The 18,219-nt window shown below is 34.9% G+C and overlaps 1 protein-coding gene across 7 annotated transcripts in view; it reads right to left on the bottom strand.

Annotated features, from left to right (window-relative positions):
• Positions 1 to 18,219, bottom strand: part of ATRX (ATRX chromatin remodeler) — a 331,172-nt gene that overhangs the window by 210,850 nt on the left and 102,103 nt on the right. For 4 of the 7 annotated variants that reach the window (XM_045801305.2, XM_045801310.2, XM_045801307.2 and 1 more), the window contains 3 exons: positions 12,440 to 12,549; positions 10,620 to 10,687; positions 7,232 to 10,317 (listed from right to left, as the gene is read on the bottom strand). In XM_045801305.2, the coding sequence (XP_045657261.1) occupies positions 7,232 to 10,317; positions 10,620 to 10,687; positions 12,440 to 12,549 (3,264 nt within the window). The remainder of the gene's footprint in view (positions 1 to 7,231; positions 10,318 to 10,619; positions 10,688 to 12,439; positions 12,550 to 18,219) is intronic. The other 3 variants (XM_045801308.2, XM_045801311.2, XM_087860258.1) reach the window with 2 other exon arrangements.

The raw sequence follows: 18,219 nt of genomic DNA, 5'->3' as shown, positions 1-18,219 counted from the left end.
AGGGATCATTGGGAGACTTCTGCAAGACCAAAAAGCTGGCAGGTGTCATTTCCCTCCACATTTCTGTAGGAACCAGCAAAGCACCAACACTCTCCACATACCTTGCTAAAAGCATGCCTCACCCACTATGTCAGTCTGTAGACTGACCCCCTCCGCACCAGCCTGGACTCTGAACAGTTTTCTCAGGTGGCTGCAAGACACCTTCCACAGGGAAGTGACATCGACCTTGCTGGCACCACACATACCCTGCCCCTACATTTTAAGACAGGCCCCACCAACATACCCTTGGCAGGGGACCATCCAAAGAAGTGACACAAACCTGGCAGTGTGCTTACAGCCCCAAGAGTGACCAGCACCACTACAAAATGACTCCTGCCCTGGAGCAGAGGGAAAGATAAGCATACGCATGAGTCCAACTGTGGCCCAGCAGCAGGCTGAGGGCAGACATCTGGTCTGATGGCAGGCTCAGGCTACCAACAATAACTTCTCAGGAGACAATATGGGGAGAACACCCTGCAGTTCCGAGCTACTGGATTTCTGATAAATGGCTGGTGTGACTCAACTCAAGCCGAAGGCAAACACCAGACTGGCCCATAACAACACAGGGACCAAACCCTGCCCACGAGAGGCAAACAGAGCCATTGCAGATAACTGGAATGAAGGCAAACGAGGCTCAGCCATAAAATTAGGGTACAACAACACAGGAGACATTCCGGAAGTGTCAGATTCTGGTGAACAGGGGACACTGCACTGTAGGGCACTACAGGACCTGTTCTTCATAAGACCACTACTTATAAGAGCACATGGATAACACATAGAAAAAGACACAGAGAATTGGTCAAAATGAGGAGAAAAAGGAATATATTCCAAATGAAAGAACATGACAAAATCACAGCAAGAGAGCTAAACAAAACAGAGATAAGTAATATGTCTAAAGGAGAATTTAAAGTAATGGTCATAAAGATATTCACTGGAATTGAGAAAAGAGTAGAGAACCTCACTGAGATACCCAACAAAGAGGTAAAAAACATAAACAAGAACCAATCAAAGATGAAGAACTCAATAACTAAAATTGAATATACACTAGAGGGAATAAATAGTAGAGCAGAGGGAGTAGAAGAATGGACCAGTGACCTACAAGACAGAGTAATGGAAAGCAATCAAGGTGAACAGAGGGAGAAAGAAAATAATAAAAAATGAAAACAGACTTAGGGAACTCGGTAACACAATCAAGCATGGTAACAGGCACATTATAAGGACCCCAGAAAGACATGAGAAAGAAAAAGGGGCAGAAAATTTACTTGAAGAAATAACAGCTGAAAACTTCCGAAATCTGGGGAGGGAAACATACATCCAAATTCAGGAGGCATGAAGAGCCCCCAATAACATCAACCCAAGAAGATCCACACCAAGACACATAGTAATAAAAATAGGAAAATGTAGTGGTAAAGAAGAATTTTAAAAGGAACCGGAGAAAAGAAAACAGGTACATGTAAAGGAAACTCCATAAAGATATGAGCAGATTTTTCAGAAGAAATTTTGCAGGCCAGAAGAGACTGGCATGATATATTCAAAGCACTGAAGGAAAACAAAACTGCAACCAAGAATACTCTCTCCAAAAAGATAATCATTCAGAATAGAAAGATAAAGAGTTTCAGACAAATAAAGTTAAAGGAATTCATCATAGCTAAACCAACTGTACAAGAAATATTAAAGGGGATTCTCTGAGTGGAAAGGTAACACCATAAATAGGAGTAAGAAAAGTAGGTAGCACTAAAGCAGTAAAATTAAGTATATCAATAAAAATCAGTTAAGGGATTCACAGGGATTCACAAAATAAAAGGAAATAAAGTAGGATATCATATAGCTAAAACATGGAGCGGAGGGGTAAAAATTTAGTGCTTTTAGAATGGATTCAAACTTAAGTAACCATTAACTTAATATAGACCGTTACATGCAGAAGATGTTTTATATAAGACAACCACAAATCAAAAACAACTGATATGCAAGAAAATAAAGAGAAAGGAATCCAAGCATATCTAACAAAGCCGGCAAACAATGAGAGAAGAGAGCAAGAAAAGAAAGGAACAGAAAAAAAAAAACCACAAAACCATAAAACAAGTAACAAAATGGCAATACATGCCTACCAATAATTACTTTGAATGTAAATGGACTAAATGCTCCAATCAAAAACCACAGAGTGACTGAATAGATAAGAAAGCAAGACCCATCTATATGATAACAACAAGAAACTCACTTCTGATATAAAGACATAAAGTGAAGGGATGGAAAAACATTTACCATGCAAACAGATGTAAAAAGAAAGCCAGGTAGCAGCAATACATGTAATGGAAAAACAGACTTTAAAACAAAGATTGTAACAAGAGACAAAGAAGGATACCATATAATCATAAACAGTACAACCCAAAAAGAAGGTATAACAACCATAAATGTTTATGAACCCAACACTGGAACACCCAAAAACATAAAACAGCTAATAACAAAGAAAGTAATCAATAGTAAGATAATAATTGCAGAGAACTTTAACTCCCTGCTTACAACATTCAAACAGAAACCAACATGAAAACAGTAGCTTTGAAGGACATATTGGACCAGATGGATCTAATATATATATTCAAAACATTCCATCCTAAAAGAGAACATAATTCTTTGCATGTGCACATGGAACATTCTCCAGACTAGATCACATGTTAGGCCACAAAACAAATCTTAACAAATTCAAAAAGATCAAAGTCATACCATGCATCTTTTCCAACCACAATGCTATGAAGTCAACCACAAGAAAAAATGTGGAAGAACACAAATACATGGAGGTTAAATACACACTACTAAACAATGAATGTGTCAACCAAGATATCAAAGAGGAAATAAAAAAAATGCAAGGAGACAAATGAAAATGAAACCACAATGCTCTAAAATCTTTGGCATGCAGCAAAAGCTATTCTACCAGGGAAGTTTATATATAACATAACAGGCCTACCTTAAGAAGAAAAAACTCAAATAAACAACATAACATTACACCTAAAGAAGCCACAAAAGGAAGAACAAATGAAACCCAAAACTTCTGGGAGGAAGAAATAATAAAGTTCAGAGCATAAATAAACAAAACACAAATTTAAAAAAATGGATCGATGAAACCAGAAGGTGGTTCTTTGAAAAAAATCAACAAGACTGATAAACTTTTATCCAGACACATCAAAAAAATGAGGATTCAAATAAAATCAAAAATGAAAGAGGAGAGATAACAATGGACACCACAGAAATAAAAAGGATTGTAAGAGAATATTATGAAAAATTATATGTTAACAAATTGAACAAAATAGAAAAATGGATAAATTTCTAGAAACATATAACCTCCCAAAACTTCATCGTAAAGAAATTGAACATTTGAACAGATAAACTGCCAACAGTGAAATTGAAACAGTAATCAAAAAACTCCCAACAAACCAAAGTCCAGAACCACATGGCTTCACAGGTGAATTCTACTCAATATTTTAAGAAGAATCTTCTCAAATTATTCAAAAAAACGGAAGATGAATGAAAGTTTCCAAATTCACTCTACAAGGCCAGCATTACCCTGATTTAAAAAAAAAAAAAAAACAGATAAAGACATCCCTAGAAAAGAGAACGGGGGCCAGTATCTCTGAAGAACACAGATACAAAAATCCTCCACAAAATACTAGCAAACAGAATCCAACAATACATTAAAAAAATCATTCACATGATCAGGTAGGATTTATTCCTGGGCTGCAAGGGTGGTTCAATATTTGCAAATCAACCAATGTGATATGTCACAGCAATAAGAGAAAGGATAAGAAACATATGATCAATGATCATTTCAATAGATGCAAAAAAAGCATTTGACAAAGTATAAAATCCATTCATGATCAAAACTCTCAACAGAGTACGTTTAGAAGGACCATACCACAACATGATAATGGCCATATATGAAAAACTCACAGCTAATGTCATACTCCATGTTCACCATGGAGTTCACTGAGAGCCTTTCCCCTAACGTCAAAAACAAGACAAGGATGTCCACTCAAACCACTTTTATTCAACAAGGTACTGGAAGTCCTAACCACAGTCATCAGACAAAAAAAACAAATAAAAGGCATCCAAATTGGTAAGGAAGTACTAAAACTTTCATTACTTGTGGATGACACAATACCATATATAGAAAACCCTAAAGACTCTACCAAAAAACTACTAGAACTGATAGATGAATTCAGTAAGGTCACATGATACAAAATCAATGTACAGAAAACCACTGCATTTCTATACACTAATAATGATGTACAAATGTCACTAATAATGAATTACAAATAAAGAAAACTGTCCCACTGACAACTGTACCAAAAATAATAAAATACCTAGGAATAAAAGTTAACCAAGGAGGTGAAAGAACTGTACTTTGAAAACGATAAAACGCTGATGAAAGAAACTGAAGATGACACAAACAAATGGAAAGATATTCCATGCTCATGGCCTGGGAGAACAAATACTGTTAAATATCCCTACTACCCAAAGCAATCTACAGATTTAATGCAATCCCTATCAAAATACCAACAGCATTTTTCACATAACTGGAACAAATAATCTTAACATTTGTATAGAAAAACAAAACATTCTGAATAGCCAAAGCAATCTCAAAAAAGAAGAGCAAAACTTGAGGTATCACAATCCCAGATTTCAAGATATACTACAAAGCTGTAGTAATCAAAACAGTATGGTAGTGGCACAATAACAGACACATAGATCAACAGAACAGGATAGAAAGCCCAGAATTAAACTCAACATTATACAGTCAATGAATTTTCAACAAACTTTTTCAACAAGGGCAAGAATATGCACTAGGAAAAAGATAGTCTCTTCAACAAATGGTGTTGAGAAAACTGGACAGCAACATGCAAAAGAATGAAAGTGGACCACTTTCTTACATCACACACAAAAATAAATTCAAAATGGTTTAAAGACCTAAATGTGAAACCTGAAAACATAAAAATCCTAGGAGAGAGCATAAGCAGTAATTTCCCTGACATCTACCATAGCAACATTTTTCTAGATATGTCTTCTGAGGCAAGGGAAAGAAAAGCAAAAATAAACTATTGGGACTACATCAAAATAAAATGCTTCTGCACAGTAAAGGAAACAATCAACAAAACTAAAAGACAACCTACAGAATGGGAGAAGATACTTGCAAACAATATATCCAATAAAGGATTAGTATCCACAATACATAAAAAACTTAACACAACTCAACACCAAAAAAAACCCACAAATAATCCAATTAAAAATGGACAAAAGACATAAACAGGCATTTTTCCAAAGAAGACATCAAGCTGGCCAATAGACACATGAAAAGATGCTCAACATCACTCATCATCAGGAAAATGCAAATCCAAACCACAATGAGATATCATCTCACACCTGTCAGAACGGCTGAAATCAAAGACACAAGAAATAAAAAGTGTTGGTGAGGATGTAGAGAAAAAGGAATCTGTTGGTGGGAATGCGAACTGGTGCAGCCACTGTGGAACCCAGTATGAACATTCCTCAAAAATTAAAAACAAAATTACCATATGATCCAGTAATTCCACTAGCATTTATCCAAAGAAGAGAAAAACACTAATTCATGAAGATATAAGCACCCCTATAAAGTTTATTATAGCATTATTTACATAGCCAAATTACAGAAGCAACTCAAATGTCCAAAAACAGATGGATAAAGATGTGGTATGTATATATACAATGGACAATTACTCAGCCACAAAAAGAATGAAATCTTACTGTCTGCAACAACATGGATGGATCATGAGAGAACAATGCTAAATAAGTCAGAGAAAGACAAATACTTATGTTTCACTCATATGTAGAATTTAAGAAACAAAACAAATGAACAAAGAAAAAAGACAAGCACAAAATAACAGGCTGTTAACTAGAGAGAACAAATTGATGGTTACCAAAAGGGAAGGAGGAGATGGGTGAAATAGGTGAAGGGGATTAAGAGTACACTTATTGTGATGAGCACTGAGTAACGTATAGAGTTGCTGAGCCACTATATTATACACCTGAAACTAATATAACAGTGTATGTTATACTTCCTGGAATTAAAATTTAAAGAAATAAATAAATAACCAAGTTGGAGTTGGAATATAAATAAATAAATTTTGCTGAGCCACTATATTATACACCTGAAACTAATATAACAGTGTATGTTACACTTCCTGGAATTAAAATTTAAAGAAATAAATAAATAACCAAGTTGGAGTTGGAATATAAATAAATAAATTTTTTAAATAAATGAATGTTTATCATGTCCCTGGTTAACTGACAGGTTTACTAACTTAAAAAAAAAAAGACAACTCAAGTGACATATGTACATGTATTATACAACTGATTTTTAAGAACTGCAATAGTGATTAAAAATTATTTTTATAACTCTTTTTTTTGGGGGGGGTATCACTGACTGACTAACTGACCCAAACCCTAATTGTCCTAGTTCTCTATCTCCTCAGAGTAAGGTAATTCATCTACTTCTTGATTTTTCTTTTATTTTGTTATTGTTATAGATAGAATGTCTGTTCATGTGATTAGAAAAAATTGACAAGCATCAGCAGTGGGTTTAATGATGTAAATTTAAAGTTCTCAGAGAATTTCACTGGACACAAAGTTAATCTGTCCAATTTAAAAAGTCATATGCAAGGATGCCTGCCTGGCTCAGTTGGAAGAGCATGCAACTCTTGATCTTGGGGTTTTGAGTTCGAGCCCCACACTGGGCACAGAGATTACACAAAAAGTCATATGCATGGCAAGGCAGTTAAAACTTCCACACACTATGCTATACCAGCACCAAGCACACATCTCCAATACATGAATATATACCTACTGAGCTACTGGCACAGGTCTGATTTTCCTTCATAAACTACTGTTTATTACTCCAGAAAAAAACACTAAACTTTGGTAAAGAAATTCTATTACCTACCCAATAAACCTGGCATATCTGATATAGAATACTAACAATATTTGAAATACCTTCCAATGATGGCATAAAAATAAATGAAGGCTTTTTAGTAAATCTTTCAAGAATTTTTAAAGAGCTTTTTCCTAAATAGTAACCTTGCATTTGACTGGCTTCAGGGAAAATTAAACAATGTAGTTATTCAAAAGGGTAAAAGCATAAATTATGAATTTATTTATTTTTGCATACCTGAAGATTGGCAAAATCCAGTATGTGAAGACAGCACTAAATTTTCAGTCACAGGCTTAATTTTCTGCTCATCACTGCTCCCCTCGCCCACAGAATTCTGATCATCATCTCCTATATCAGAAGATGATGATGATGTAATATCAGCTTGCTTCCTTTTAGTGCTTGTTCTTAGGGAGTTTCTCATTTTCTCCTTGACACTGACTGTCTTCTTTTTAGCTGAAGTTCTCTGTTTCTTCAGCTTTTTATTATCTTCAGAACTTTCCTCACCATCAGAAGATGATGAGCCACTATGTATTTCCTTGGTATTTCTCTTTGAATTTAAATTTCTTCTTTCCCTCAGTTCTATTCTTTTCAGTCTCTTATCAGAAGAATCACAACCATCTTCTTTCATGGAGTATTTCTCAGTATCAGATGACGAACAATCTTGTTTCTTCCTTGAACTCTTTTCAGGCAAGTTGCATCTTTTCTTCACTCTACCGGATGCCCCATTCTTACTCCTTTTATCTTCCGAAGAATCACAACTATCTCTTTTTCCCTGTAATTTCTCAGCATTATCGGATACTTCATCCTTCTTTTTAGAAGTTTTATCTTTTATTTTTTTACTTTTCTTTTCTCCATGAGTCGTGTCATTCTTATTTTGTTTCATGCCTTTAGGAAAACGAGAAATTTCTTCTCCCTCCGGTAATTTCTCGGTGCTATCAGATGATGATTCATACTGTTGTTCTATCTTAATTACATTTTTCTTCAAGTCCGTAGTTTTCTTTTCTTTTACTTCAGTTCCCTTTTTGCTCTGCTTTTTATCATCTTCAGATGATTCATCACTCTGCTCTTTCTTTGGGAAATTCTCAGCAATGTCAGATAAGCCAGCCTGTACTTTCTTACTCGATTTGGTTTTCAAGTGCTTACTCTTTTCTTTAGTTTCAGCAACCTTTTTGTCTTCTGGAGAATTAGAACTCTCCTCTTTCCCTGAAGGCAGCTTATCAGCACCATCAGAAGAAACACCTGACTGCTGCTTCTTAGAGATTCGATCTCTTAAGTCCATGTTGGTCCTGTCTTTATCAACTGGGCCTTCTACTGAAGAGAAATTATCTCTCTCTTGTTTCCTTTCAGCATCATCAGATGATCCTTCTTGTGCAGTCTTCACATTTTTCTGCCCTTGATTATCCATTCCCTTTTTTCTGTGTTTTTCATCTTCAGAAGAATCATAATCTTCTTTATTTGGAACTCTTTTTTTGGTTGTTCTGGCAGCCCCAATTTTACTCATGCTCTTTATCTCTTTTTCTAATTCTGAGTCATAATTGGAAGATTCAGACTGGTTTTGTCGTTTCTTTTTAGAAATTATAGACCTTTTAGCTGATTTACCTTTTTTAATATCATAATCTGAGCCAGAAGTAGAACTTTTTCGTTTCCGTTTTCCTTTATCATCTTTCCCTGTTTGACTCTTTAAATCATATAAAGTCTTCTCGTGATTTGTATGAGTTTCATTAATATCAGTATCTGAAGAAGAACTGTGACTCATCCTGGATACCTCTTTGAGGATTGCTAACATTTCATCAGAATCTGAATTCTGATCCACAATCTCTGACTGCTTAGATTTAGGCAATTTATTAGGTTTAGGATTATCTATAGCACTGTCAGAAGAATTCCGCTTATCCTTTTTTCTCATTGGAACTGATAGTTTTTGTTTCTCCTTAACTGTTTCATTACTTTCTTCATCTGAATTAGATGTTGCAGGATTGGTTTCTGTCTGTCGCCTCAAGGGAGTAGTCTTTACACGTGGAGATCTTCGGAGATCAGATTCTTCTGAAAGTAATGGAACTTCACTTTCAAACAAATGCTCATTATCATTCTTTTCCTGTCCAAGTCCACAGTTCTCTGGCTTGGGGTTCAGACCAGAACTTTTATAGCCATCTTTGTCTTGTGGTACTTCCTGACAATCAGCACCTTTAATTGGAGAATTAGAAAGGGAAACAGGGGTGAGTTTAACATATAATTCTTTTGTTACTTTAGCTGTAGTTTTTGACTTAATACCTCTTCTGTTGTCTTTTGAAGTAATATTTAATTTTACAGAAGAACTCTCCAGTTCTTGCTCAGTTCCACTATTGCCATCTCCCTGATTATCTGCTGAACTCTGAACTTCCATAGCTGTCTCAAGATTCTCAAAAATGTCTTCTGGAACTGAGGAAGGAACAGAAACAATATCCATGTCTAAATCTTCGGAAGTGTTAGCAGGTTCATACTGAGGTTCTTCTTTTTTATCAGATTTCTTATGTTCACCACTGGCGCTTTTATTTGCTCTTTGTTCCTGTACTGTAATACTCTGATCCATGTGCTCACTATCCACCTGCTTTCTTGCCAGTTTAACTTCTGATTTTGAAATATCTTTTCTTTCTAAAGCACAGGGTTTTTCTCCTTTTCGTACTTTTGTTTCAGACTTAGCATCTATGACCTTATGCTCTTTGGTATTTTTCTCTTTGTTTACAGCATCCAAAGCTCGAATCTCTGAATTCAAATCTTCTTCTAATGCAAGATGAGCTTTCTTGATATCAGCTAACACAGATTTAAAAGCCTTAAGCTGGCGTAACTTTGTAGCAGAATTGGTTTCTGAATTATCTGCTGCCTGCTTCAAAAACTTGATGTAACTGGAGTTCATGTTAGTTGTGGTCTCAATCAGTTTTTTTGCCTTCTTAATCATCTCTTTGGGCACAATTAGTGCTGAATAAGAGTAGGTTACTGAACCAGAACATGAATCATCTAATTTCTTTTCTTCTCCATTACAACTGGAACTATTTTTCTTTGGAGAAAATCTGGGTGTATGGTCATATACTTTATTACTCTTTTCATTGTCAACTTTTATCTTCTTCTTATTTTGTTGCAACAACTGTTCTAAATTTTCAAATACGCTATTACATGCAGTGACCAAGTCCAACAAAGGTTCTGGGTGACATATGTAGCAATACCACTGGTTGTTTTCATCCATTATTGTAGAGAGCTCCTTTCGACCAAGGTTGCGCAGAATGCATTTCTTGCAGAAGGCATTATGGCAAAAGTCGCAACAAATCAAGTTTCCACCTTCTGCGCACCACCTGAAATTATTAAAAGATGGAAATATTATTCTAAAATGAAACTCACTCTAAATTTTTTCATTATTAAAGCAATTTAAATTTTCCTGCCAGGAATTTTAACAGTAATTTGGGTCATCTGCTTATTCTTCACTGGAAACTTAAAACAGATATAAACCTAAGGTTTTGTGGAAAAGAATAACCTTCCATTAAAGACATTAATGACAGTACTAGAAAAAAAATGGATCTAAAAACATAATATCTAAGAATTTTCCCCAAAAAAGTAGACAATACTGAATTTTAGTTCATCTTGATTTATTACCTACCTACATTGTTCATCCATTCCATCAGAGTCACGGCTAATATCATCACTCATGTAATATTTAAAGCAATTCTATTAAAACAAAAGGGGAAGGGGAAATTTTATATTCAAAATGGATAACATTCATAAAAGACAAAAACTTTATTTTTAAGTCATTAAAAAAGTAAAGGGAATGTGTGTGTGTGTGTGTGTGTGTGTGTGTGTGTGTTTTACAAAATCAAAGCAAAACCACTGCACTACCCAATACTAGTATTTTCCAGACATAGGAATACCTCAATAAATTAATCCCTTGAAATAGATTCCATATCATCAAATACCACTAATTCCTTATATAAAGTTTATAAAAAATTTTGGTAAAGCAAGTTTCTGATTTCATACGACTAGCTACTAAACCTCTACATAAAGATGTATTAGATGTTGCTGCTACTTAATGAATTCAACAGCCTTCATACATAAACAGCTGCTATGTGTACAGCTAAACAACATTATCCTACATTAAGCTACATTCTCTTTCAATCTCAAAACATTATGCAAGATAGGAAGTATTACACCCAATTTGAGAGAAAAGGCTAATACATAAGTAAATCTCCTCAAGTCATACAACTAGGTAACAGACAAAGCTGGTATTCAAATCCAAATCTGATTGACTTTAAATTCATTTTCACTAATCTGGAGAAAGTGAAGATTCCATGCCCAGTGATGAAAGGTACTGATCACCAAAATGGGCTGGCTCAACAGACTGGCCCTTGGAAAAAAACAATTATATCTATTAGAAAAGAGAAAGGAAACGCACATTAAAATCCAGCAATATGAAACTCAGCTATCCCATTTTAAAACTAGAAGCTACAACATGTCCCCCTAAATAGGCTCCTGACTGAACTGAATTCAAGGAACAGAGGGACACAAATTGCTAAAGGAAAAAGTAAATTTAATCCACTTAAGTGGGTCTATATAAAAAACTCATATAATAAAAGACCTAGAGGGGTGCCTGAGTGGCTCAGTCGGTTAAGTGTCTGCCTTCAGCTCAGGTCATGATTTCGGGGTAGTGAGATGCAGCCCCGCATCTGGCTCTCTGCTCAGTGGGGAGTCTGCCTCTCCCTCTCTCTCTGATCTTCCTCCCCACTTGTGCCTCTCTCTCTCTCTCTCAGATAAATAAATAACATCTTTTAAAAAAAGACCTAGAACTGCATTTCAAGGAGGCATTTTGTTGGGAAACAAACTAACACAGAATTAATCTTAGCAGTAATGAGTTAGGGAAATCATAACCTTGATATAGATATTTAAAATTAACTCCACATATGAAGCATTTTTAATTCTATCATCACCAACTTACATCAAAACTCTGTCCCAGGTGGAGAGTTTAGATTTGGGTAATTAGAATACATAAGAGGGAAGGTTATAAAACATACATCTGCACACACGTATACTCTTCACACCATGCTCTGCTTCACTTACCAGCCTTTGAATACCATACTGCCTCTGCTTAGAATATGCTGAGCCAATCCCACTTCACCAGGCTAATTCCTATTTATAGTTCAGATATCAGCTTATATCATCTCCATTATAAAGCCCCCCTACCCAACTCCAAAGTACACAGGTTTCCTGTGTGTTCCCATAGTACACAGTATTTCCCCTATCATGGCACTTACTGGGCTTTTTGTAATGTCTGTCCTCCTCATTACAATATAAGCCCTCCAAAGACAGAGACCATGTCCATCTTCTTCATCACTATGAACCAAAAGTCTGACACTGTAAGCCAAATGTCTAACACATAGTAAAAATTCAAATATTTGTGGAATGAATTATAAACAGATCATTACATACCTTACAAATAAGTACTTGCAGTGAAGGATGTCTATAAATGGAATCTTTTTGAAAATGATTGACCTGCTGTCCACAAGCTGTGCAGCTCACAATCCCATGAAGCCCATCTTCTAGGAGAAAGGAGTGACCATTATTCAGACATACACACACACACACACACACACACACACACACACACATAAAAAAAAGATATTTACTTTAGTCAGCATTTTGCAATTTTCACATTAGAAATTAAATACTTCATAATCCTTAGAAAAGTGACATTTTGGATACAAAAGGCTAATAATTTTACGGACTTACTAAAAACATGAGCACCTTGGCAAATTCCAGAACTACAAATCCTGTTTCCTTTTACAGATGCAAATCCTATTTCTCACAACTTGATAAAACATGAAGAGACTCCATAAGAAAAGTTCTAAAAATAGGTGGCAAGAGTTCTTTTTCATTTTGCTATTGCTCTGCAAATAAATTATCAGTTCTTAAAGAATGGGGAAGCAAGTGACATATGTGGAACAGTCTTTTGCATCCTTATACTTAAAAGTTAGGTATATGCCATTAATTTTTTTATACTCAAAATGAAAATGTCTGCACAGACTCTTCCAATATGGTATGTGAAAACCTGATAATTTTAAATTATTGATTTCTTACCTCAGATTTACCTCAATACTATCCATAATCCCCATTAACCTGTCGTCTATTTCACTATCTACTCCATATTAGCACTGTCTGCTATTTCCAATTAAGGACAAATAAGACTTGCAGGTTTATCTATCTATCTTGGCATCAAAACCTGAGAATGACTTGGAGGAGGGGGATGGTAGAGCCCCATTCCACAGTGTCTGCAGGAAAACAGACTGAAGATAACGCAATGCAACAAAGAGGAAACCTCTCCCGCCTCACTCTCATCCCTAGTTCTGCTTAGAGCAGTGCTTCACAATCTGAGGTGAACATCAGAATCATCTGAAGAAACTTTTTAAAAGCAGAGACAGCCATTCCCACCCCTAAACCACTAAATGAGAATCTCCTAGACATTTTTTAGTTTTACAGATGATTCTGGTGTGCAACCAAGATCTTGATATAAGATGATAGATTATGATTCCAAACCAGCCAATGAAAATGCCTGCATTCACAAATAAAAAGGAAATAATTAAAAGAATAAACTATATCTCTAAATAAAAGACAAAACAATACACACATTTCCCACCTCTCAATTTTCTTTCTTTCTTTCTTTCTTTTTTTTTTACTCTTTAGGTCCAAATCACCATGGACTCAAACATTATCACAAATATTCTTATTTGCAGAAGTCAAAAAAAAAGTTTAACCAAGTTTTAAGGGTACCATCATACTTTTCCAGACAATATAGAGAATTTGAAGATTCACTATATAAGTTGCTAATATTTTATATCATACTGTCCTACATTAGTGTTTGATCTTGAGTACTAATATATTCTGTATTTGTTTTAACAGAAACAAATACACAGTGTACTTCATTTCAAACAATGATTGCATTAAAATATACTAATAAGATAAAAGCTAGAATATGAATGTTCATCCAATATTAACATAATAAATATTAAGCATCTTCTATAAGCTTTTGCACATATATCACTCAAAAATTAAACAAAACTAGGTGATCCTTTGGAGAATTTCTCCCACATCTGCACAAAGAACCATATATACGATATTCATTGCAGCACAAAGTAGGAAATTAGAAAACTTTGAAAACAAAAAATTGGAAATAACTTCCATTTGGGAAACGGACAGTGGTTTACTCATATAACAGAATTCTATAGAACAGTGGAAAATAAAAAACTAGATGTACATTCACTGTGATGGACACACTTCAAAAGCAGTGCTGAATATGAAATGTTGCAAAAGGATATACACAGGATACTACTTTGCATATTTTAAGTGAAAAATAAATGCTTTACAAATAAACATGTATAGGAAAAATATAAAAACATGTATGAAAATAATACACACACATGCATAGAACCTTCAAAATAATCATTATTAGAGGGGTGGGAGGAGGAGGAAATGGAGAAGTAAGACTGAACCAATATTTCACTTAAGTAATGGTGAAATGTTACTTTATGTACTTGTTTCTATATGCTTTACATTTTTATTTTTAGTTATGAAATATCTTAATGGTTATAACAGTGTATAAATGGAAAAGAGGCATTTTCACTTCTTAGTTCAACACATTTTAATAGATTTAAAGAGAACAAAATTCTATAAAACATTTACGATAACAATTGAAGATGACACAAAGAAATGGAGACATTCCATGCTAATGGATTGGAAGAACAAATATTGTTAAAATGTCTAAAATTACTTAAAGCAATCTACACATTTAATGCAATCCCTATCAAAATACCATGGTACAGCATTTTTCACAGAGCTTGAACAAACTATCCTAAAATTTGCACGGAACCACAAAAGACCCCAAATAGCCAAAGCAATCTTGAAAATGAAAAGCAAAACTGAAGGTATCACAATTCCAGACTTAAATTATTTACAAAGCTGTAGTAATCAAAACAGTATGGTACTGGCACAAAAACAGACACACAGATCAATAGAAGAGAATAGAAAACCCAGAAATAAGCCCATAATTATATGGTCAATCGTTGACAAAGCAAGATAAGACTATCTCCAGTGAGAAAATGACAGTCTCTTCAACAAATGATATTGGGAAACCTTGATAGCTACATGCAAAAGAATGAAACTGGACCACTTTCTTTCACCATACACAAAAATAAACAAAAAATGGATTAAACACCTAAATGTGAGACCTAAAACTATAAAAATCTTAGAAGAGGGACACATAGTTCGCTCTGTCAGTGGAGCGTGCGATTCATGATCTCAGGATTGTGAGTTTGAGCCCCATGTTGGGTATCGAGATTAATTAAAAATAAAACCTTTAATAAAAAAAAATCCAAAGTGGGTGTTATATGCAACTAATGAAACACTGAACATTACATCAAAAAACTAATGATATACTATACGTTGGCTAATTCAAGTTAAATTTTAAAAAATCCTAGAAGAAAGCACAGGCAGTAATGTACCTGCCATCCGCCATCACAACACTTTTCTAGATATGTCTCCTGAGGCAAGGGAAATAAAAGAAAAATAAACTCTTGGGACTACATCAAAATAAAAGGCTTCTGCATAGTGAAAGAAACAATCAACAAAACTAAAAGGAAACCTACAGAATGGGAGAAGATATTTGCAAATGACATCTGATAAAGGGTTAGTATCCAAAACATATAAAGAACTTATAAAACCCAACACCCAAAAAATGAATACTCCAATTAAAAAATTGGCAGAGGACATGAACAGACATTTCTCCAAAGACGACATCCAGGTGGCCAACAAACACATGAAAAGATGCTCAACATCACTCATTATCAGGGAAATGCAAATGATAAATACAATGAGATATCACCTCACACCTGTCAGAATGGCTAAAATCAAAAACAAAAGAGGGGCGCCTGGGTGGCACAGCGGTTAAGCGTCTGCCTTCGGCTCAGGGCGTGATCCCGGCGTTATGGGATCGAGCCCCACATCAGGCTCTTCCGCTATGAGCCTGCTTCTTCCTCTCCCACTCCCCCTGCTTGTGTTCCCTCTCTCGCTGGCTGTCTCTATCTCTGTCAAATAAATAAATAAAATCTTTAAAAAAAAAATCAGAAACAAAAGAAAAACAAGTGTTGACAAAGATATGGAGAAAAAGGAACCCTCTTATAGTGTTGGTGGGAATGTCAACTAGTGCAGCCACTCTGGAAAACGATACGGAGGTTCCTCAAAAAGTTAAAAATAAAACTATCCTACAATCCAGTAATTGTACTAGGGTATTTACCCGCAAAATACAAAAATACGAATTCAAAGGGACACATGCAAATATTTATAGAAGCATTATTTACAATAGCCAAATTATGTAAGCAACCCAAGTATCCACTGACAGACGAATAAAGAAGATATGGTATATATACACAATGGAATATTATTCAGCCATAAAAAGGAATGAAATCTTGCCATTTGCAATGACATGGCTACAGCTAGAGAGTATGATGCTTAGGAAAATAAGTCAGAGAAAAACAAATACCATATGACTGCACTCATACGTGGAATTTAAGGGGAAAAAACAAGCAAAAGAAAAGAAGAGAGATAAATCAAGAAACAGACTCTTAGCTATAGCAAACAAAACTGATGGTTACCAGAGGGGAGATGGGGATGGGTAAAACAGGCGATGGGGATTAAGGAGTACACTTGTCGTAATAAGCACTGTGTGATGTATGGAACTGTCGAATCACTATACTGTACACTTAAAACTAGTATCACACAGTATGTTAATTATACTGGAATTTAAAATAAAATTATTGTGTCAGATAGAAAAATTAGGTGTAAAATATACTTTCTAACAAACTGAGGAAAAGGTTATCAATAGGCTATGGTGTTTTTAAAAAGCAGCTCCTGAAACCGTGGATATAGCTGTATCTTTATGTTTCCTTTTGTTTCAAATCAATACAAAATTACTTTATACACGATTTACCTTATTGATAGTTTCCTAAACTAGGCTTCAATTATAGAACTAACTTTCCTAAGAAGTTTGAATATTAACTAGCAATTCAGTACTTCAGATCACTAGTTTATTCATACATGTATATATAAGTAAACAGTTAAATTTCCTGTGTGATTTCTAACAGTTTAAAGATGTAGCAAATCATTAAGACAAAAATTAACATGAGAGATTTAGGTGCTACTTTATGGCTATAAATATATATATTTCATTAAGCATAAGCATTCTTATACAGAACACTCAATAAAATGTTCCAAATATATCAGTTCAGACCAAATACCAGCAGCATAGTGAAGTGGCACTAAGACCACGTTCCCCAACAACTGTGACTCTTTTTTCACTCTCCCTTTGGCCCTTATACATATTCTAGACACTGACTGCACCAGAGTCCCTCCCCAAAGACACCATTTAGATACTAATTTTGATACAATGCAGTACACTTAGTTATTTGTTCTCCAGACTCTTGCTTATGATCCCTAAGGTCACCTTCTACTTAATGATTCTTTTGTTTTAGGAAAACTATTCAGTTTTGGTGAGCTCTGTTGCTGCAATGTCAGTTTCCCTACTATGAACTACATTCTCCATAAATCTTCCGCATGCTTGAAAGGAGCAGAACACCCCCTTGTGGACAAAAGACTAAATAACATTTTTTTATTTTCTCCAACAACCTAATGAGTTATTTAATCTGAAAATATATATAACAAATACAGATATATTTTACTAATTCCATCAAGATAATCATATAGCACTGAAATAAAAATCTGCACAAAATTTCACCAATATAAGTACTATGCTATAATTTCACAAGTAACACGAAAAATATTAAACAGACATGCTTCCATCACACTTCTACTTAGAAATTCAGTGTCATGTTCTATTCTTTAGAGATTCGTTCCTTTTATACTCATGGATTATGGCTCTGTAAATCTGCCCAAGAAAATATATAGGCACTATTTAAAAATCACACACAAACAAATGGGATACTAAATTTCTAAATGAATTCTCCTTATGCTAACTTTCTACAGATGATTAGCCAACATGGTGTGTGTGTAAGTGGGGGTAGACAGACAAAAGAAGAGACGGCTCAGACAGGTGGAAGGAAGGTTACTAGCTCTAGCTCCCTTCTCCTTCCTACTCATCTCTACATTATTATCCTTACATCAGTAGATCTCCAACTTTAATATACAAAAGAACAAAATGGGGC

The sequence above is a fragment of the Ursus americanus genome, chromosome X (assembly GCF_024610735.1).
Source record: "Ursus americanus isolate L20-20 chromosome X, mUrsAme1.1.p, whole genome shotgun sequence".
NCBI classification, from domain to species: Eukaryota; Metazoa; Chordata; class Mammalia; order Carnivora; family Ursidae; genus Ursus; species Ursus americanus.
The sequence above is the reverse complement of the archived record's forward strand: the minus strand, read 5'-3'. Positions and strand labels throughout refer to the sequence as shown.